This window comes from Hypomesus transpacificus, chromosome 4 (genome assembly GCF_021917145.1).
Source record: "Hypomesus transpacificus isolate Combined female chromosome 4, fHypTra1, whole genome shotgun sequence".
NCBI classification, from domain to species: Eukaryota; Metazoa; Chordata; class Actinopteri; order Osmeriformes; family Osmeridae; genus Hypomesus; species Hypomesus transpacificus.
The window spans coordinates 4,472,077-4,494,778 of NC_061063.1; the positions used below are offsets into that span (position 1 = coordinate 4,472,077).

The 22,702-nt window shown below is 46.3% G+C and overlaps 1 protein-coding gene and 1 long non-coding RNA gene across 10 annotated transcripts in view; both read left to right on the plus strand.

Moving 5' to 3' along the window:
- Window positions 1–11,843: 11,843 nt before the first annotated feature.
- The window catches only part of thsd7aa (thrombospondin, type I, domain containing 7Aa), a 92,752-nt gene continuing 81,893 nt past the window's right edge, over window positions 11,844–22,702 (plus strand). For all 7 annotated transcript variants that reach the window (XR_006956002.1, XR_006956001.1, XR_006956003.1 and 4 more), the window contains exon 1: window positions 11,844–12,445. Coding sequence is in view for 4 of the 7 variants with exons in the window: in XM_047018786.1 (XP_046874742.1) it covers window positions 12,289–12,445 (157 nt within the window). In the remaining 3 variants the exon portion in view is untranslated. The remainder of the gene's footprint in view (window positions 12,446–22,702) is intronic.
- Window positions 15,992–18,718, plus strand: LOC124466862. 3 transcript variants are annotated; one of them, XR_006956005.1, is made up of 5 exons: window positions 16,118–16,768; window positions 17,248–17,368; window positions 17,789–17,951; window positions 18,098–18,290; window positions 18,679–18,718. It is a non-coding gene; the product is annotated as an uncharacterized LOC124466862 (long non-coding RNA). The 3 variants fall into 3 exon arrangements; XR_006956004.1 differs by having other exon boundaries at window positions 15,992–16,768; window positions 17,248–17,951; XR_006956006.1 differs by lacking the exon at window positions 17,248–17,368.

The window sequence follows — 22,702 nt, forward strand, 5'->3', positions numbered from 1 at the left end:
AGTGTGTGTGTGTGTTGTAGGTTTGTGTAACTACCCCATCTTTCAGCCTGTCTTTGTTTGACTCCCCCACCCTTATCCCATCTTTAACGGGTAGAGCAGTGTGCAATTAGCTTCTGTGAGAGGTTGATGACTGACAGACATTCTCTCTCTCTCTCTCTCTCTCTCTCTCTCTCTCTCTCTCTCTCTCTCTCTCTCTCTCTCTCTCTCTCTCTCTCTCTCTCTCTCTCTCTCTCTCTCTCTCTCTCTCTCTTGCCTTGCTGTAGTGAAGACAACCGGCCATGGTGGCACCTTTCTGTGGAAGGATTCTTTTTGTAGGGTGTTTAGTTCTGAGGAAGGAACCCGGCAAGATGCCATTGCAGAAGCACTGCCATGGAAACCAACATCCCATCCCATTACTGTTGGGTTGTGGAAAAAATCAACACAAACTCCCCCACTCCCACACTGACACACACATGAAGACACACATACACAGAGGCACAAACACACACACACACACAAAGAAACACATGCCCACACGCATTTACACCAGAGTATTAACACTACTTATATTTAAAGTGCATTGTGCTCTCTCCCCATTCAGGGATTAAAATACAACATATCCTGCAATGGCTTCTGCATTTAGTGGTCTGATTTGTTGTGGGTATCTGAACTATGTCCTTAAAATATTAGTGAAACGAACCATGGGAATGGTAGGTTATCTTGCTCCCTGCCCTGCACTCCATTACATCTCGCGTAAAGAAAAATGTGGGAAATGATTTATGCTCCACTCTAAATGACCCTGATCCTGAGGGTTTATCAAGACCTCTCAGCACATGGTTGGGTACCTAACAGCTATACATTAGAGTTCTAATCAAACACTCATCAGAATATATGCTGATAACGTGCCTTTTTCTTCAGATTCAAAATGGAGAAAAAAAGCTCCGTTTATGCCGCGGCCCAGTCCCTGCCCGACCGGGTGATCCCTGAGCCGAATGTGTCTAAATGATGATGAATATGAGCTTGTCTGATAAGGCCAGGCTCACCCCCAGAGGGCGCGGCGGAGGAATGAATGAGAGTATTACTGCTGAGAATCAGCCTGGAGCAGAAGTGGGCATTCCTTTCCTCCCCCCTAATTATGCAAGTCCTCTGAAGAGGAGAGAGAGATAGAAAGAGAGAGAGATAGAGATTGTTATCCACCACACCTTTTACATTCAATCCCATATCACACCCAGACAAAGCCAAGGTCGGAAACACAGTTTTAATAATTTGAGGTAGCTGCTGATTGATTGATTTAGGATCATTTGATGACATTCTTATCCACACACAGGAACCAAATGAAGTGCTCAGGATTGACTGAAGTGTCCTTGATAAAAACCAATTATTATTGTTCTGTACTTAGCCACACCATCTAGACAGCGCTTGTAATGGTAAAGTCGGAGTCAGAAAAGGGCTTTTGAAAGCATACTTACCAGATGATGGAAAGTGTGTTCAGTTTACAAAAGAACACAGAGAGTGGCAAAGACAAATTGTGTTCATAACTCTATGTCGACATGCCACTTGGCCAATTCACACATAAGACTTGTTGGTCAGAGAAGCTCTGGTAATAATTTGATTTACATTACATTTGGAACCCCAGAGTGCTTTTTGATGGGTGGCATTAATGTCTACATTGCCGAGCAAAGTGCCGACCCCAACCTTGGGAAAGTAACGATTTGTCAGTTTGCACCTGTGATGTAACCCTACTAGGGAATTGTGGGAAGCAGATTGATTCCCACAGGACCCTTGGTGCTGAAAGAGGAGACGGTACAAGCTCAATTATTAATGCTGGTTCATTCCCTTGGTCCTCTGAAGGCCTTTCATTTTCATTTGTCATGTAATCCTATCATTTCAAATCAGAGAGTTCAGATGGAACTGTGGGATTAGATGGCCATTCCCTATACAGCCATTCCCTATTTTTGGAATTCAGATTAATTCTGGTTCATTCTGGTTTATTGTGGTTCATTGACATTTGCATTGTGTTTCATGGTAAAAGCACCCTTGCTATTATAGGAGTATCATAAAAAAAACTATCCAAGTAATTGCTATGTATTAGATTTGGTAAATTATCAGTCAGGGCATGGTGAATGTGTAATGATATGTTAAGGCACAAACAAACAGCTGAGGTCTTGACTCAGTACTTATTAGAGAGGGAGAGAGGGAGAGAGGGAGAGAGAGAAAGAGAGAGGGAAGGAAGGAAGGGAAAGAGAGAGGGAGGGAGAGGGGGAGGGAGGGAGGGAGGGAAAGAGAGAGGGAGGGAGAGGGGGAGGGAGGGAAAAAGACTGTGAAGAGAGAATATGGTACTTACTAAGGTGACTGGATCTCAGAGACTATCGCTTTCAAAGATACCTAAAGTAACCTCGGCAACCCCACCCACCTTTTCCAAGAACTTTTAATGCCATCAACTTAGTGTCAAAGACTAAGCTCAAGACAGCCTGAACTCTGAAGTGTGTGTGTGTGTGTGTGTGATCCTCTGTAGTGAGGACCTACCCGCTGTGGAAGCTACTGTTTCTTGCTCTAATAGGTGTTTGGCTGCAGACACTGTGAGATCAGCATGTGTGCCTCGGGGTGGCTGGCAGGTATTCCCTCCTAATGACCAGCCAAACTCTCAGCTACCAGAGAAGAGGCTTCTGTCTTGGGTTTGTCCCACGAACCTGCTGTGCGCTCGTCTTCACCACAGTGGGCTGTTGCTTGAGTGTGTGTATGCGTGCGTGTGCGAGAGATAGTCTGTGTGTCACGGTAAGAGCCGTGTTTAGTGCAAGGCCTCCTCAATCGGATTCCGGATTTTTCTCAGGACGAGCCCCAATCTCATCTCTCATGCTCGTGTGAAGCGTTCATTGATCTGTCCTGCATGTCAACCCCTTCCTCCTTGCATCCAACCCTACCTGGCAGACAGCCACGATGAGTGCATGACCTGCAAGCCTCCCTGCCCATCTCTCCATCACACCGGGTGAAGTGTTCGGCGGTGGGTTTTGTGGTTCAAGATTGACCCAACCTGACATGCCAAATCTGTACCGGCCCGCGAAACGTGGGCACAGAAATCCCACCTGCCCTTCCTCCGCCCCTTGCTGAAGTCAGAGGGGGAGGGAGGGGAGCGGTGCAGCTCAGGCAGGGGCGACTGGGAAAAACAAGGGTGGGATGACCCACATTCTAGGAATATCACCGCACACCGCAGAACTTGAATAATAGATATATTTCCAAACACATATGGAACAGACGGAACATTCTATACGGCAACGGGAGTTAGGTTCTAAGTCATGGAATGGTTCTGAGGGTCCTGTGCCAGCTAGCAAATATGTTTTTATAATGTCTCTCATGCGATGACATATCTTTCATTTAGACGTATCTCTGCTTCTCTTTCGTATGTGGTCAATCTACATATCTCCTCTCCTTCCTTTCTCCCCCACCCCCCCTTCTGTTCCCTTCGGTTCTGGTCAGGTAGTTTGCCCGTCTGGCTCAGTAGACGTCAGATTGTCGCCCCAGACTGGTTAGCAGCTCACCATTTCCCATTCAACAGACATGCTCACTGTGAACATCAATTACCTGTGTGTGCGAAACACTGAAACAAGTATCTCCTATCAACCCTGGTGTGTTCCTCCACCTGACGGAATCCTGCCCATTTCCCAGGCTCCTTTGTGGACACGGAGCGATAAATTCCATGCCGTCGCCAAAGCAGATCCGCGAGCCGCCGCGCTGGCTGGAGATAGCTCTGGTTCCGTCCTCTTTGAGTGCCTGATTGATTTCCCCTCGTCGCATGCCACCGATCAAACAGATGAGCGCGATAGGAGAGAGAGGGAGACGTGGAGAGTGTGACTGCAGAACTGATTGAACTTGGGCCCTCGTCACATCCAGGGAACGTTGAGGCGCGGGGCCGATGGAGCCTGTGGAGGAGGCCCAGGCTTTCACCCCTCCCTGACCTGTTTCTGGGCTGTTGCTGCGGGAGCCAGTGGGCAGAAAGAGGCCCTTTCTGGAAAAAAAAAAAACGGGTTCTGTTGACCCATCTGTTCAAAGACCAGCCTAATGATGTTGGTTAGCTGACCGCAGGCAAAACAGCTGGATGTATGTGTGTATGTTATTATTTTGCTAATGTCATTGTTGACTTGACTTTTAAACATCTATGGACAGATGATCTGAAAATAAATTCACAACCTAAAGCCCTCCGAATAATTTTATGACCTGAATTCCACTCTGCCATCTTTGCATGGCAAGATCTTTTTTAATCATTGAATTGAATGGAGCTATGAATGAGCACAACCTTAATCTCTGTCATCAGCTGACACAGTGTGCTGTTGACACTAAGCTGATGTGGAGCCGATTCCACTTAACCCAGTAACTTTCCAACTTCTGTGAGAAACCACCCAGGCTGCGAAACTATGCATGGGATGAGATCAGCAATATTGACTATCAAACTTCCTCTTACTGTGGGTGAAGATTCATGGATAAAGAGGACTTGTAGGAAAACTTGTATTCATGATTTAATTGTCCGTAGACCAAGCTAAGAAATAAAAACAAGTAACCAAATTGATGTAAGCCAAAATGTGAAAGGTAATTGGCTTTGTCTGTAAGCATGGCTTTACCAGGCAAGCAGTCACGATGCCTGAGGCTAGTAACCATGAAGAACCACATATTGTGCGCTTTGCCAAATCGGAAGTCTCTGATGCGGAATCAGTCGAGGCTGAGCATGTGATTGGTGTTGAGCGCCATGACAAGCAGAGGGAGGGAAGCAACAGACCTGGAGGTTCTTGTCTCTGGGAAGGAATGCTGCCTTTGCGTTCTCATTGGTAGAGTGGGGAAGATTCCGGGGGTCGTGGGGGGGAGGGGGGGGTGGCGCGGCATGGGGGGTGGCAGGGGGGGCGCGGCATGGGGGGCAGCAGGGGGGGCGCGGCATGGGGGGTGGCAGGGGGTGGGGGAGGTGTGCAGCGTGGCGGGGGGGAGGGGAAAAAAAACGAGGGATGTGCAGAAGAGTGAGAAATATGAAAAACAAGCCCGCGTGGTTTCGCCATCGTTACGGTTAATATCCTCCAACTGCAATTACAGCATGGAGAGAATTAGGCTGATTTCTTCACTGGGGTCTCTTAAGACTCTGGTTCTCTGTTCCTTCAAAAATAAGCCTGATCCTCTGTGCTCTCAATAATGTGCTCTTTTGTAAATGTTCTCACAACCAGAATATATATTCGTGACAGCACTTTCATGTCATTTCTCTTGATCTGACTGTTGAAAACATTGTTAATACCTTATGTCCCAAGCTATTCTTCGTAGCTCATGGGATTACAGTCCTGGAATATGTCATTGCTTTTCTAAAAACAGGCAAAACTGCATCGAATATTTACATGCGTCTCTTGTTTCCCCCACAAAAAATCCTTGACTAAATTCTAGACTCAGCAGACATGGAGTGTCGGTGAAAAACTGTCACAAACTATCAGTAGGAGGACATATTTCAGAGTCACACAGGAAGCTTCCCTCTCCAAGAAATCCACCTTGACTGTGCATGAGTGAAATAGCTGTTGCTAGGAGACACCGCATAAAACGTTTTTTCCTGACAGAATAACTACACTCTTTTTTCACTAATTTAAGATGAAAATGTAAGTTTACAAAAATGCTGCATAATACATCTATTGTACAAAAGTCAGAGACACAGCCCATCCACAAAACACAAACCACCACAGCTTCTTCTTTAGGCCCTTAGGACAATGTCCTCTGCAAACTTTCAAGTGGAGGTTTAAAGCAAGAAAATGACTGAAGTAATGCACAGCCTGTGCTTTTTCTGTCAATAGTTGTAAAATGCAACTGAATCAGTAATCAATGGTCAGTTTCCTGTTGGGGCACAGAAGGGTGGGTTGACAGCTGTTGATTTGTGAGTCCACCCGAGTCAGCAACTCTCCCAAATTCCACAGGGGATCAAGAGAGCAGATATCGGGGCAAAGTGTCGACATGCAAAACATCCTGCTAATGGTATTAATTTGTTTGGAATGAATTAAAAGAGACCTTCGCCAGAGCAGACCAGTGGGAGTTCACTGGGGCATGTCGACAGGCCCGGTTCAGCTTGGCCAATTTGACCAGGCTGTTTGTGCAATTACAAATCAATCAATCAACGGCAGCATGTGGAAAGATGAGATAAGGAAACGCGGAGCGGCAAAAGCCTGTCTATATGTACTCACAGGAACCGCCGTGGACGTACGAGTTTGTATTTAATTGACGTTTTGGATGTTAACCACGGGTTATTTACCTATCGGCTTATGCAAATGAAGATTTGATTAGATTTGTCTCGGATTGAAAATGTCGTCGCACACATTGTAGCATTGTTAACATTTCATATGTGTGGACATATGAAGGCAGCTAATCACTAAACCTCCACAAGTTCACTAGTCAAGGTGAAGGAGTGTAGTATTAGCATGAGCCCAGATCCTGCATAAGAACGAGAGGACAGCGGCGTGTCTGTATTCCCCTCGTGCTGTCAGAGTTAACACGAGGGCTGCCGGGTTCACCGTGAAACATCCTCAGAGTGTCATTGAGGAGGAGGTTCCTTGCTGGGGTTTCTGCCGCGGCGACAGCAGGTCATCCACGCTGGCAGACGGCGTCTGGGTTGCGGTGGGGGGGGGGGGGCTGAGCCGGGACGACAGGGTAGCACTTCCCCCCCCCCCCCTCCCCCTCCACCACTCCACCCGCACCATCCTTCCGTTGCCACGGATCTGTCAAGCTGATGGGGGGGGGTGAGATGCACCTGAGAGCTTCACCTTGTCCACAGAAAACCATTGTCTGTAACAGTCTGCACTCGTCCCTGGGGGAAGCAGCCCATCTTGGGAGACTGTTTACTCATGTCCACATATGGCATGAGGCATTTGATAATGCCGCTCAAGGAAGGAAAATCTGAATGTGATGCAGGTGCAGATGTTGGGGTCTAGCCACGGCGCATCCTAGTCTGACAGCAGAGCCAGACGTCTTCACCAGGGGAGAACCAACAGGAGACGCACACACACACTCGCACAAACGAGCATGCAAAGACACACAGACACACGCACAGACACGCACACAAACAACCCTCCGTCAATCCCCAGTCCCAGCCATCAGTCCAGACACCTGTCTGCCCCCCCCCCCCCCCCCCCCCCCCCCCCTTGCCCCAGGAGAGGTGGGCTGATATTCATGCTAGCTCACTGCATCATGTAGACAAGGTCATTACAAAAGGGATCAATTGAGCACACAGGCTGACAGTCACGCAGGGTTTTGGCACCGCTTGTTTAAAGATGCCGGCAAACACCGGGTTAGAATCACTTTCCGTCTCGGCTCTCTGGGAAGAAGGGGCCGGGTGAGGGTCAATAAATGCCCCCCCTCCACTCCTCTGAACCCCCCCCCCCCACACACACACACACCAACATTTACATATCTATCTCATCTTTGCTGAAAACTCAGATTGAGTGCTTCTGGCACATATCAGATAACTGTGTTACAATTTCCACAGCAGCCATTTTCATCCCAGTCAACGAGAAACGTGGTTAGTGTTACCATGGTGTCAGCGGTTGTGTGAGCATGGCAGCTAAGCGTACGGTGAAGTGCAGCCAGCAGACAATACTTGTGTGTTTGTTTTGGGGATTCCCCAGGGGTTGCGCTTATATCGTGAATGGTAACCCGCTTAAATCCTCTTTTAGGGTGCCCCTGTAGCTAGCGTGAAGTGGGCCTCTTTGGGGGGTTAAAAGCAACCTCCTCTGGAGGCTTTGTTCTTCCAATCTCGTTACAGGCTCCAAACCCAATCAAGTGGAAGACAATGGGAACCGTTGGATGAGGCTGGGAGGGCTGGTTCTGGTCTTGAGATTCCGCCTGATTGAACGCATTTCAGGGATGATTTGCCTTGACGGATATGAGCTGCTTGGATTAGTATTGAGTCTCTTTGTTCCTGATTGGGGAAGAGGTCAAAACAACCTTCCCCCAGCTTAGCGGGTTTGCCTGTTTTAGCTGTCACTTGACATATTCCAACAGCTTTGCTCATGTTTGTGATTTTGGCCCATTTCAAGGGATGGTGAACTGAATGAGAACGAGAAATATGAGAACTTCTATTTTACATGTATAACACGTACGTATTGGTTATTTCTGAATGAATACATGGATCACTATCATAGTTTCGTTAGATTTAGTCTAATCTTGTTCTGGTGGTCCAGGGCATTGATCCTGTCACTTGTGTTTTAGCTAATAGACACTAAACAATCACCCTCTCCATCGCAAATTGGTTGGAGGACACTTTAATGTAATTATCATCTATGAAATGTCTCTCTGGCGCTTGGACAAAAGACTCCGCTCACATTCGCCACACCTTCTAAACGCCCTGATTGATTTCTCGATGGCTCAAGAAACAATGGTAAACATTTAATTACATTACAGTGTTGTTATTCTCTCTGTTCCCCGTCATTGTCTCCCTGTATTGTCACTGGCGCCCTGCGATAACATTTGCATATTTAAATTGGATCAGCTTGGTTGGGCTTGGCCCTCCCTCTGCACCCAACCTCTCCACCACACCCCACCGACCCCCCTCCCTTCTCCCCACGCAGGATCCCCCCCTCCCCCCCCCCCCCCCCCCCCCGCCTGCAGCTGTTCTATCTGAACTCTGAAGTAAAACTGTAATCCAACATTCTGGGCAGGGGAAAAGGTCCGAAAAACAGGATGTTTGAAATGGTTATCAAACCAATCTGCACTTGAACACAAATCACATAAACTCTCTCTGAATTGTATCATGCCTCTAAAAGTTCAGGATAAACTAAGGATTTTCCTAACCTACACTGAAATCGAGAACACTCAGTTTGAATTAGAGCTGTATTCCACAACCATAGAAAGAGTTACCTCAAGTGTGACAGACTCAATGGCTTTTCTCAAGGCGAGATTTCATTCTCTATTCCAATCATTTACTGTCATACTGGTACCATGTTTATAACAGTCGTACCAACTGTTGGCTCATCTCTTCCTGGTTGGAGGTTCTGGGGGGCATGTGGCTCTGTGTTGCATGGTTTTCATGTGATGAAACACTCCTGTACACTGCTGCTAACTGCAGAGCGTACATAGCAGGATAAGGGATGGGACAAGTGAATGACTGAGTTGAACATACATTTGCAGGAGTGGCATATAGTCTTTGTCTCTTTGTTCTGCCTCTTTTCTCTCTTTCTCTTTCTCTATCGCTTCCTCCTTCTCTCTTTCTCTCTCTCTCTCTACCTCTCTCTCTACCTCTTTCTCTTTCTATCTAGGTGCTAATCAGAGATGATCACAAGTGCTGTTACTTTCTGAGAGCAGAGCAGGGCAGAGCTTGTACTTATAGTCATCATTATGCCTGCCTCTCCTTGGATCTCCTCATTATACAGTCCCGTGTCTCAAATGCAGAATCTCTTTCTCTCGCCCCCCGCCCCTTTCCCCCCGCCCGTCAGTTCTCTCTCCTTCCTTGAAAAAACCCTCTTCATCTCTCCCTTTCCCTTCAGTCCCCTCCACGTGGTCCCCTCCTCTTCCTTTCCTCTCTGTCCCTCCTTGTCCTTCTCCTGTCCTGTCTGGTTCTTTCCCTCGCTCTGTCTTCCACCTCTCCACTGTGTCAGAGTGTCTGATGGGAGGATGTGGCCTGCCGGGCCCCAGCAGGGTCTGTCCCCGCAGCTGTGCTCCCCTCCTGACACAAGTTGGTCGGGAAACTGACGAACGGACAGGCAGGCAAGTAGATAGGCAGTCATCCAGGCACGGCCTCAGAATCTGACCGCTTGTCAGTGTGTCTCAGTTTGCCAGTGTGTGTGTGTGTGTGTGTGTGTTTGTGAGTGTGTGTATGTGTTTGCCAGTGTCTGTTTGGAGTCTTAAATGAGAGCGGCCGAGGCTGTAATCCGACCCAGCTGATTCCCACTAATCAGGGTCGTGCACAACCTTTTGGTAAGCTCTGATAAGCACCTCCCCTCTCTCTCACTCCTTCTCTCTCTCTCTGCATCTGTCTCTCTCTCTCTGTGTCTCTCACAATATCTTTTTCGATATATCTACCTATCCATCTCTCTTTTGTTCTGGCCCAATCCCTTTATTTCTCTCCTCGCACCCTCTCAACCCCCCCCCCCCCCCCGGCCATGATGAGACCCGGGCTGACACTGGACGGTCTTGACCTGCGTCACCTCAGCCGGTCTCATCCTAACTAAAATGTCAGCTTCTGTTGTGCGTCTGTTGTATTTATTCCTTGTCCGTCATTTTAGTTCTCTAGTTCAGTGAACAGTGCTCTAATGGCATCAACTGTGTTTCCTCACTATCCTCTCAGTCCACATGCAATTTCCAGGAACAGGTGTCTTGACGGAAATGACCCAGTTCTTCTTTTAGCCCGCCGACCTCCACCCCTCCTTAAACCACAAAGCATGGGCTCAAAACAACCCACAACTGGATGGTCTCTGGCTCTGCTGTGCTCAGGTGACCACTATGACCTTGCTCTCTGCCTGTTGGTGTTTATGTATGTGTGAGTGTGTGTGGGTAGAGGGCATGACCCGGGCCCCAAACCAGCCAGTTCCAGGCTTGGGCACGCAGAAGAGGAGCCCAGCCCAGCACCGGACAGCGCCTGGCTAATTAGTTCGGTTGCATGCTTCAGCAGGCGGGGGGGCAAAGGGCTCCCTTTGTCAACCTAATGGCTGTGAAATGCCTGAGACGGACGTGAGCGGAGGCGGGGGCACTGGGCAGAAGGGTGGGGGTTGGGGTGGAGCAGGGGTGGGGCTGTGGGGTTGTGGTAAGAAGAAATGGGGGATGGGTGTGTATGTGTGTGTGTGTGTGTGTGTGGACCCCTTGGCGATAGGGGGTGTGGCCAGCTCAGCTCTCCCTAGGGAGTTGAGCTTCAAAGGGATTCTGGGAAAATACTGAAAGAAAAGGATCTGTATGCATCTTCTTCTTGCACGTCACTCATCAGCTACATCAATATCCTTATCCTGTTACTGGTTCTATTCCAGTAATGGAAGCTGTGGATATGGATAGGATGTTTAGCATCACTGCTTATGGCTTGGATGACTGACACTCTGGTGGCTTTACGGTCAGATTGATTTAGAGGCCTTTTTTACAGGGGATCAGATTTATGGTCTGGTTTCATTGAGTGCTCGGGTCCTCTCAGTGAATAATAAGGATAGTCAGATCCCCCCAACTGGACTCTTTGGCTTGAATATCATACAAGGTCAAACTGAACTGTCATCAATAATTCATCAGAATTCTTCCTACACTGATTTCAAGGGGTTCATATTCGGACTCTTTTTTTTGTGCATTTTAATGTCCATGCAAGGGTGCACATGCACACACACACGCACACACACACGCACACACACACTACAAAAAAAAATATTCTCTGAAGTGCTAACTGTGTCTCACTAAGAAGATTCATGACCTGCTCTCAGTGCCCCCCTCCCACTCAAACTCTATCTCTCTCTACCTCTCTCTCCCACACACACAGATACACACACACCCTCCCCACAGCTCCTATCCTGCCTCTGCTGTTTGCTCAAAGTGGAGCGGCTTCAATGAGCGCTCTGCAAACTGAAAAGGAGGGAGGCAGAGTGTGTGTGTGAGAGAGAGAGTCAGAGAGAGAGAGAGAGAGAGAGAGAGAGAGAGAGACAGAGACAGAGAGAGAGAGAGAGAGAGAGAGAGAGAGAGAGAGAGAGAGAGAGAGAGAGAGAGAGAGAGAGAGAGAGAGAGAGAGAGAGAGAGCGGAAGACCGAGAAAAGGGCAAGTGAGTGAGAGAACAACTGAGGGAGATAGAGGGAGGGCAAGTGACCAAGAGAGCAATAGAGAGAGAAAGGGAGGGAGGGACGGCAAGTGAGGGAGAGAGCGGTAGTGCGAGAGAGAGAGACAGGCAGAGGAAGAGAGAGGGGCAAAGAGAGTACGAGAGAGCGAGAGAGAAAGCGAGAGCGAGCGAATGAGAGAGAGAGGGAGGTGCTGCATCAGCCCGGCACACTCAGGACGCAGCAACAGCAGCAGCTTGGGCTTAGGGGCTCTATTGTTCCCTGTTTTCCAACAGCAGAGCTGGTTCTCCCTGACTGACCCAGCAACCGGAGCCAGAGAGAGAGAGAGCCAGAGTGAGCGAGGGGACGACAGCAAAGGAGCCCGCACAGCCTTTCATTTACCCCCGGATTACCCTATTAGGACGAGCCGCACACCCTTGTGTGAGAGGGACAAAAGCAGAGCCTCGCTTGCCCTTCTCCCTCCCACACCCTCACGTCTCTGCGTGCGCTCGCCTCGGAGAGCCTCGGTCCTCTGGTCTCTCCCCCTTTTTCTGTTTTGGCGTGGATATCTACTGGCCGTGGGAAAGCCATGTGGCTGGCCGGCGGACTGCAGGGGACGCTTGGTGTCTGGAGAGGGGCACTCCCCCCTCTCTGGAGGCTGGCAGCACTGCTGCTGCTGCTGGGCGTCTGGGAAGTCAAGACCCAAGCCGAGGAGGATACCAAACCTGTCTACGTCTGGCAAACAGGTAGGGTGCTGCCCGCCTACTCGCCTCCCTCTCTCTCTGTGTCCTCGCTCGGCTTGATCTAGCTGGAGAAGCAGGGAAAGATCAGTTGCTGGAAGTGAATGCCCCACTCATATCTGAGTGGTACTGTGTCAGAGACCCTCCCTCCCCACCCCTTTATCAAATATTGATATCCAAATGTTTGTGTGTGTTTTTGGGGGTGAGGAGGGGCAGTCGAGGGTAGAGATTAGTGATGGGGAAAGCTCCAGAGCGTTAGCTCCTGGAAGTCTTTCCCTGAGGGGGGTTTCTTGCCTAAACACCGCAACATCCAGGAGTCAGTCCCGGGGTGTCTGTGATTCAGGTCTAGTCATTGTCTGCAGTGCTGTCGCTTGAGTTTTCATCAGATCTCAGATCTGGCTTGGCTTTAAAGTCACTTCCAATTGCCGAGTAAAAATTAAGCATGTAGATCTAGCTACTGCTCAGTACGAGAGAGAAAGAGAGAGAGAGATGGAAAGAGAGAGGGATAAAATAAAAGATGAACCTAAGTTGTTGAATTGCTCTTTGCTTTGAAGTCGTCGTTTATTCCCACTCCTGTGTGGGTGTAAAGGTGTGAAGAAGCGTGTTCAGGAGGAGTGGGGGCGTGGGGGGGGGGTCATGTTGGAGCCATTTTTGCCACGCTGCGTGGTACGAGACCGTATTTACTGCAGTCCCTGAGGTGGATCCCTGCTCGCCCTGCTGAAGAGAGGGGGCTGGATCTTTTGATGCTGCTGCTCTCCGATTCACTCTCTACGACTCTCTCTCTCGATCCGTCTCTCTTTCCCTCTCTCCCGTTCTCTCGCTCCCCGTGGCGGGCGGGACCCGTTCGGCACTCCCAAACGCTATCGGAGCCATTCGTCACGGCTTTGACATGTGTGTTTTGAAGTGGCGTGCCACAGTGGACACCCTGAAGCTGCCGGGGGAGCGTAGGGAGTTTGAGCGTGTTGAATGCGTGGCCGGCGCTGCTGGAGGAGCTGCGGACGACACAGCTGTTGGAACGCAGGCCGGTGTTCATGAGCCAGGACCACGTCACAGTCGCCGCCATACTTTCTCTCTCTCGTGAGCATGATGGAGGTTAGAGTGCGCGGCGCCCGAGAGCTGTAGACCCTAGCGGAGTGTTGCTGTGGGTGGACCGCTTCAGGCCCGGTGTTTTCCGGCACAGTAGTCGTGTTCCGGCACAGCGGTTGCTTTGGATGGTGCCTCCCAATCGTCGGTTAAACAGAACCACGTGGTCAGAGGAAGGCCTTGAGCGTGCATGGATGAGGGAGCAAGGGGAGTAAGTGGGGGGGGGGGGGTGTAGGTGGGTGGGGGGAGTCTGTGCTCCTTCTCTCAACCTCCTTCTCTCTCCCCTCTCTGACTCTCTCTCTCTGTTAGCCTCCTCTCTTTCGCTCTTTATCCATCCCTCTCCCTGGCTCTCCCCCTCACTCCCCCGTCCCTCTCTGTCTCCCCTTGCTCCTCTCCCCTCTCCCCTCTCCCCTGTCTGTGGATCAATGCGCTGGTTTCTCTGGGACCCTGAGCCCTCTGCAGCAGCAGATCAATGAGGACTCATTGCTGGTCTCATCCACCCAGATGGGGCTGGATCAATGCCTTGTCGGGTTGGGAGTCCTGGGCAGAGACGCGGTCATCCCATGGAGGGGGTCACACCGCTCTCTCCTAATGACATGATACATCACTGACTGGCCCTGGTCATGCTCACTGTCGCATGTCATACTATATCTCTGCAAGAGGTCCAAGTGTTACCGATAGCATGTTCAAGTGTGATGCTGTTTGACTTGGCTCGACCCCCAGGAAAATGACTGGAAGCAAAGTTTTTGCATCAACGTGACCGAGGGTGAGGTTTAGTCTGGTTAGTTGCTGCCAGCTTTATGCTGGATTTCTCAGTGACATCTCTAGACCTAGAGGGGGTAACGTTCACAGCCTAATGGCCACATGTTTGTTTGGGCCCTTGCCTTTGTTGTGCCAGCCCCCCTCCTCCTCCCATCACACACCTCTTCTAAAAGGCTTTTTGTTTTTGTCTCTCTATGCTCACTCTCTCTTGTCCTCACTCCCACCCACCCTCTCTCTCTCTCTCTCTCTCCTTTTCTGGTTAAAGGCATGGAGCTCAGAGTAAGAGATTAAGGATACAGGGAGAGAGAACAGATTGGCCGCTCCAAGTTAACCTAGATACAGTGGGAATGTGCTAAAAAGTGTACAGCAATTTTTTTTTGCTGGGGTATCTTTTTTGGGGGGGGAGCATTCCAGAACTGGCCCCCTCCTGTATTCACCCCAACGTTGTTGAGGAGAGGTCTGCAGTAATATGACATTTTGATGAGGTCCCACGAGCCTCTCTATGTATGGCCCTGTCCTTCATGTACAACACAATGAACCCAGACACTGCTGAGCACTCCTCAGTCTGTGGGGGGGGGAGCGCAGGGGGAGGGGAGGCAGGCTGGGGGGGGGGGGGGGTGATGAAAGATTCTTTTCAGTGACAAATAGGCTAGATGTCTGTGTGTGTCTGCCGAACAGAATCAGATATTTGAAGGAATGATGTTTCCGGAGTCAGGAGGATTCCCATATTTCCCACTGGGGTAGGTTATCCATGCAGGTGATAGAAGGGGGCGCTTTCATGAGCACTATCTTCCTGGCATGATGTGGGGAAGGGTGACTGGAGAGAAAGAGAGTGAGAGAGTGAGAGAGTGAGAGAGTGAGAGAGAGCGAGAATGAGAGGGAGAACAGGAGAGAGAGGGAGAGAGAGGCACAAAGATGCACAAATAGACAAAGCAAGAAATCTCCATAAGTGATGTGTATTCCCTGAGTGATTTCAGTTTATTTTCCCTGATATTTTAATAACCCCCCCCAAACCTTTCCAAGGCCAACGACACTCAAAGAATATGAACACAGACACGCTCTTAGAGTGTCTTCTGATTGCTGCAGGGCCTCAACTGCATGCCTGTCAACGCTTTGTTGCACCGGAACATTCCTGTGGAATCTTCCTCCTCGTTCACATCGTCATGTTTCAAGATGCACCTGCTGCTCTCTTTGAGGACCTCACTCCTCCCCTCCCTCCTCCCATTCAGCTGGTCATCAGTGGGAGGGACGGCCGGACCGGGCACGCTCACATCCTGCTCCGCGTCCACGGGACAACAAAGGCGTTGCCCCGGGTTCACCACAGTGTCCAGCTGACTGATGGTAATTGACCAGGCAGTTCCCTTCCCTGCTGTAGAAAGACATCCCGAATAAAGGGTCCCTATTGAGGGATGTAAAAGGACCGCCCACCCTCACTCCCACCCTGCTGGCGTCAGCACAACCCCAAAAATGGAGGCTCCACACTCCTACTATTGTCCCCGATAGAAGACGTCTGGCACAGATGCTCATGTCCCCAACTTCACACAAAGAGGAAGCCCTCACCTAGCGTCCCCCAGCCAGGGGCCTTTGTTTCTCTGCCTGCCCCGCCCCCTCTGCTGTGAAGAGTGACCTCTGACCCCCCCCCCCCGAGGGTCCTCGTCAGCACATCACCAGGGAACAGTGAGTGTGTGTGTGTGTGTGCGCGTGTCTGAGTGGTGAGGGGAGAAATGGAGGGGAGGAGTTCACTGCGGTTTTGTGAGACCAAAGTGTCAAGTGCCTAATTCAAGCATTTCCACTTGCTAGTTGTATGCGGGATGTGTGTGTGTGTGTGTGTGTGTGTGTGTGTATGTGTGGTTGTGTGTTTGTCAATGTGTTTTAACAGGACAATTGGTCCGAATACACACCACACTAGAAGGACATTTTGAATTAACAGGACAGGAGCAGTGTCCTGCTAATTTCGACCAAATTCTAAAAGTGTAGAATGGTTTCTATTGGTCTATTAACCCTAAAAATGCAAAAAAAACAAGATGTCCGTTTAATACATATAAACATGATTTGTGTGTACAATCTGTGTATCACCACAGCGCCCCCTACGGCAGGTTGTGTACTAGCAAGACTTCATGAATATGCACACAGCGTCTTATGCTGATTGGTTGTCTGCCGGAAGGTCCTGATAATTACTACACTGTCCTTCCAATTCAAATCGCTATTTACACAGGGGATGAGTTAGCAATACGATAAAAGCAAAATGTATTATAAACCATGTATCTTGAAATATTGAATGAAATTAACAAAATATTACGTAAGTAAATTGTTTTCTTCTTCCTGAATAAATCAAACAATATGCTCTTTAGAAACGAAAAAGGAATTCTTATTTTGTCATACCCCTCCTCTTCTATCAACGTGGTACAATCCGTCAAGTTTTGCCGCGAAACATCAGTACTTTCTAATTGAACACCTCTCATCCCTGCATGCGTGGAGGACGAGGTAAGACCCATTTAATATTCTTTACACATTTAGGTACATATTGTTATGTAATCTGCTAAAACAATGACTAAAGGTAAATTATGCAGAATGGATTAGGTTACTTGATGTTTGTATGAACCAAAACATCTGATCTATGACAGTTTAGCTAGCGTTAGTTATTAGCAAGTGGCCAGTGACGTGCGGAGAGGTTCTTGGCTGGGGAGGCACGTAGGCATACTGACTCTTTCAAAATCAGATTTACAAATATATTTATTCAACAGAGCAGCTGCTTGCACATTGACTAATGGTTATGTTTCATATCCCTAACAAGTAACACTAGCAGGTAGTAGCATTGCTACGAGTATTATGCTAGGTTGCTAGGTAACCGAAGCTAACTAGAGCTAGCTAGCTTCCGTTTTGGAAAAATAACATCTAATATCATTAAATCATATTGTATCCAGTAATGTGTTGTTGCTCAAGTTAACATCTGATCTCTGCAGGAGATGGCAGGAACAAGGCCACAGAGAGCGAAAACAAATCCTAAAGATGATGCTAGTTATTATTGCTCCTTGGGTAAAGATAAGGAAGGGTTTGATGTCAAATATATAAATTCATATAAAGGTGAGTTGTGAGTTTATTTAGCAAAGGTTTCCCGAGTTCGTACATACAAGGTTATAATCTATTTTTAAACTGCACATTAGGAGAATAGATCTTGTAATATGATCAGAACATCTTTCTTATTTCAAAGGAGACAATCAACTGCTCAAAATAGAAGCTGTTATTTTTTATAGTTTATATTTTATATCTTCTTGGGAAGATAATTGTATATCTAGATAGATACTTTATTTAATAATTGTTTATGGATTAATCCACAGAAACATTTTAGAAAAGTTAAAAAATAGTTTAACTAATCACAGAAAGACATCACATTAAATAAATTAACAGATTTTGAGAGAGTTAATAATCTCAATTGCTACTATTTAACAACTCTGCATTGTTTAAAGTTTATTATTGTACTTTGTTTATTATATGTACCTCCAGGTCGGGGTGTGTTCAGCTGCCGGTGCTTTCCAAAGGGAGATTTCCTTATTGAGTACAGAGGGGAAGTCATAAGTAGAAAGGAACAAGAAAACCGATTGAAAGTTTATCATGATGCACTCAAGGTTTTTATGTTTGATTTCCAGTTCAATGGACAACAGTTATGGTATGTGGCTGTTTTAAAGTGCGTTTTTTTCTAAATTTGAATCTTAACACAGTGATGTAAACATTTCCAGACATGCTAACACTAAATATGCTAAATCATTTTCCTTCCGTGGTGTAATTATTCTTATTGCATACTTGATATTTCAGTGTTGATGCTGCCAGAGAGGATGGATCATTAGGGAGACTGGTAAATGATGAAGAGGCAAATCCAAACAGCAAAATGAAGGTTACAAGAGTGGATGGAAGACCCTATCTCTGTTTATTTGCACTCAAAGATATTGGTCCAGGGGAAGAAATCACTTATAATTATGGTGATTCTGACTGGCCGTGGAGAAGCAAGGTATATAGAATTGTAACGATACTGTCAAGAATCATTCTACTAGCTTTGAACACAATTTTAAAGGGTATATCAAGTTGTAGTACAGTGTCAATATAGTCAAAAATATAGAAGTGATGAGCATAGTGCCTAAAAAAGCCAATTTGGCAGAAAGACTTAATCAGACTACACAATTTCAACTTGTTCAGTACTATAATTTTACAAACTGTCACATGTAGATAGATTTATACTGATCTTATATTTATAAATATTAACTGGTATGTGATATATTTGAGTGTCTAGACACCCAGGTCCTGTGTAATACTCAACATGTAAGGTGCAGGAATAAGGAGGACTGAGTATTGTACATGAGAAACAAACTCTCATTCAGTGATTGTTCTTTACATCTCAGATCTCCAAAGAGATGCCATGCCAGGCTGAGGATGTGGACGCATGCGGATCCTTTTCAGGCAACACACTAGAGGTAAGTTTCATCTTTTAAGGCATATTTATTGTCTAAAATAAAGTCATGAGAATGATATTCAGAAGTATTCAGACACACAAGTACGATGTAACCTTTATATGTAAGGTGCAGGAATTTGGAGGATTGAGTTTTGAAATTACATGTACAAAGGAATGAAAGTACATTAAGAAGTGCGCAGACACACAGGTCCTGTGTAATACTCAACATGTAAGGTGCAGGAATAAGGAGGACTGAGTTTTGAAATTACATGTACAGAGGAATGAAAGTACATTTAGAAGTGCGCAGACACACAGGTCCTGTGTAATACTCAACATGTAAGGTGCAGGAATAAGGAGGACTGAGTACTGTACATGAGAAACAAACTCTCATTCAGTGATTGTTCTTTACATCTCAGATCTCCAAAGAGATGCCATGCCAGGCTGAGGATGTGGACGCATGCGGATCCTTTTCAGGCAACACACTAGAGGTAAGTTTAATCTTTTAAGGCATATTTATTGTCTAAAATAAAGTCATGAGAATGATATTCAGAAGTATTCAGACACACAAGTACGATGTAACCTTTATATGTAAGGTGCAGGAATTTGGAGGATTGAGTTTTGAAATTACATGTACAAAGGAATGAAAGTACATTAAGAAGTGCGCAGACACACAGGTCCTGTGTAATACTCAACATGTAAGGTTCAGGAATAAGGAGGACTGAGTACTGTACATGAGAAACAAACTCTCATTCAGTGATTGTTCTTTACATCTCAGATCTCCAAAGAGATGCCATGCCAGGCTGAGGATGTGGACGCATGCGGATCCTTTTCAGGCAACACACTAGAGGTAAGTTTCATCTTTTAAGGCATATTTATTGTCCAAAATAAAGTCATGAGAATGATATTCAGAAGTATTCAGACACACAAGTACGATGTAACCTTTATATGTAAGGTGCAGGAATTTGGAGGACTGAATTTTGAAATTACATGTACAAAGGAATGAAAGTACATTAAGAAGTGCGCAGACACACAGGTCCTGTGTAATACTCAACATGTAAGGTGCAGGAATAAGGAGGACTGAGTTTTGAAATTACATGTACAGAGGAATGAAAGTACATTAAGAAGTGCGCAGACACACAGGTCCTGTGTAATACTCAACATGTAAGGTGCAGGAATAAGGAGGACTGAGTACTGTACATGAGAAACAAACTCTCATTCAGTGATTGTTCTTTACATCTCAGATCTCCAAAGAGATGCCATGCCAGGCTGAGGATGTGGACGCATGCGGATCCTTTTCAGGCAACACACTAGAGGTAAGTTTCATCTTTTAAGGCATATTTATTGTCTAAAATAAAGTCATGAGAATGATATTCAGAAGTATTCAGACACACAAGTACGATGTAACCTTTATATGTAAGGTGCAGGAATTTGGAGGGTTGAGTTTTGAAATTACATGTACAAAGGAATGAAAGTACATTAAGAAGTGCGCAGACACACAGGTCCTGTGTAATACTCAACATGTAAGGTGCAGGAATAAGGAGGACTGAGTTTTGTACATGAGAAACAAACTCTCATTCAGTGATTGTTCTTTACATCTCAGATCTCCAAAGAGATGCCATGCCAGGCTGAGGATGTGGACGCATGCGGATCCTTTTCAGGCAACACACTAGAGGTAAGTTTCATCTTTTAAGGCATATTTATTGTCTAAAATAAAGTCATGAGAATGATATTCAGAAGTATTCAGACACACAAGTACGATGTAACCTTTATATGTAAGGTGCAGGAATTTGGAGGATTGAGTTTTGAAATTACATGTACAAAGGAATGAAAGTACATTAAGAAGTGCGCAGACACACAGGTCCTGTGTAATACTCAACATGTAAGGTGCAGGAATAAGGAGGACTGAGTACTGTACATGAGAAACAAACTCTCATTCAGTGATTGTTCTTTACATCTCAGATCTCCAAAGAGATGCCATGCCAGGCTGAGGATGTGGACGCATGCGGATCCTTTTCAGGCAACACACTAGAGGTAAGTTTCATCTTTAAAGGCATATTTATTGTCTAAAATAAAGTCATGAGAATGATATTCAGAAGTATTCAGACACACAAGTACGATGTAACCTTTATATGTAAGGTGCAGGAATTTGGAGGATTGAGTTTTGAAATTACATGTACAAAGGAATGAAAGTACATTAAGAAGTGCGCAGACACACAGGTCCTGTGTAATACTCAACATGTAAGGTTCAGGAATAAGGAGGACTGAGTACTGTACATGAGAAACAAACTCTCATTCAGTGATTGTTCTTTACATCTCAGATCTCCAAAGAGATGCCATGCCAGGCTGAGGATGTGGACGCATGCGGATCCTTTTCAGGCAACACACTAGAGGTAAGTTTCATCTTTTAAGGCATATTTATTGTCCAAAATAAAGTCATGAGAATGATATTCAGAAGTATTCAGACACACAAGTACGATGTAACCTTTATATGTAAGGTGCAGGAATTTGGAGGACTGAATTTTGAAATTACATGTACAAAGGAATGAAAGTACATTAAGAAGTGCGCAGACACACAGGTCCTGTGTAATACTCAACATGTAAGGTGCAGGAATAAGGAGGACTGAGTTTTGAAATTACATGTACAGAGGAATGAAAGTACATTAAGAAGTGCGCAGACACACAGGTCCTGTGTAATACTCAACATGTAAGGTGCAGGAATAAGGAGGACTGAGTACTGTACATGAGAAACAAACTCTCATTCAGTGATTGTTCTTTACATCTCAGATCTCCAAAGAGATGCCATGCCAGGCTGAGGATGTGGACGCATGCGGATCCTTTTCAGGCAACACACTAGAGGTAAGTTTCATCTTTTAAGGCATATTTATTGTCTAAAATAAAGTCATGAGAATGATATTCAGAAGTATTCAGACACACAAGTACGATGTAACCTTTATATGTAAGGTGCAGGAATTTGGAGGGTTGAGTTTTGAAATTACATGTACAAAGGAATGAAAGTACATTAAGAAGTGCGCAGACACACAGGTCCTGTGTAATACTCAACATGTAAGGTGCAGGAATAAGGAGGACTGAGTACTGTACATGAGAAACAAACTCTCATTCAGTGATTGTTCTTTACATCTCAGATCTCCAAAGAGATGCCATGCCAGGCTGAGGATGTGGACGCATGCGGATCCTTTTCAGGCAACACACTAGAGGTAAGTTTCATCTTTAAAGGCATATTTATTGTCTAAAATAAAGTCATGAGAATGATATTCAGAAGTATTCAGACACACAAGTACGATGTAACCTTTATATGTAAGGTGCAGGAATTTGGAGGATTGAGTTTTGAAATTACATGTACAAAGGAATGAAAGTACATTAAGAAGTGCGCAGACACACAGGTCCTGTGTAATACTCAACATGTAAGGTGCAGGAATAAGGAGGACTGAGTTTTGAAATTACATGTACAGAGGAATGAAAGTACATTAAGAAGTGCGCAGACACACAGGTCCTGTGTAATACTCAACATGTAAGGTGCAGGAATAAGGAGGACTGAGTACTGTACATGAGAAACAAACTCTCATTCAGTGATTGTTCTTTACATCTCAGATCTCCAAAGAGATGCCATGCCAGGCTGAGGATGTGGACGCATGCGGATCCTTTTCAGGCAACACACTAGAGGTAAGTTTAATCTTTTAAGGCATATTTATTGTCTAAAATAAAGTCATGAGAATGATATTCAGAAGTATTCAGACACACAAGTACGATGTAACCTTTATATGTAAGGTGCAGGAATTTGGAGGGTTGAGTTTTGAAATTACATGTACAAAGGAATGAAAGTACATTAAGAAGTGCGCAGACACACAGGTCCTGTGTAATACTCAACATGTAAGGTGCAGGAATAAGGAGGACTGAGTACTGTACATGAGAAACAAACTCTCATTCAGTGATTGTTCTTTACATCTCAGATCTCC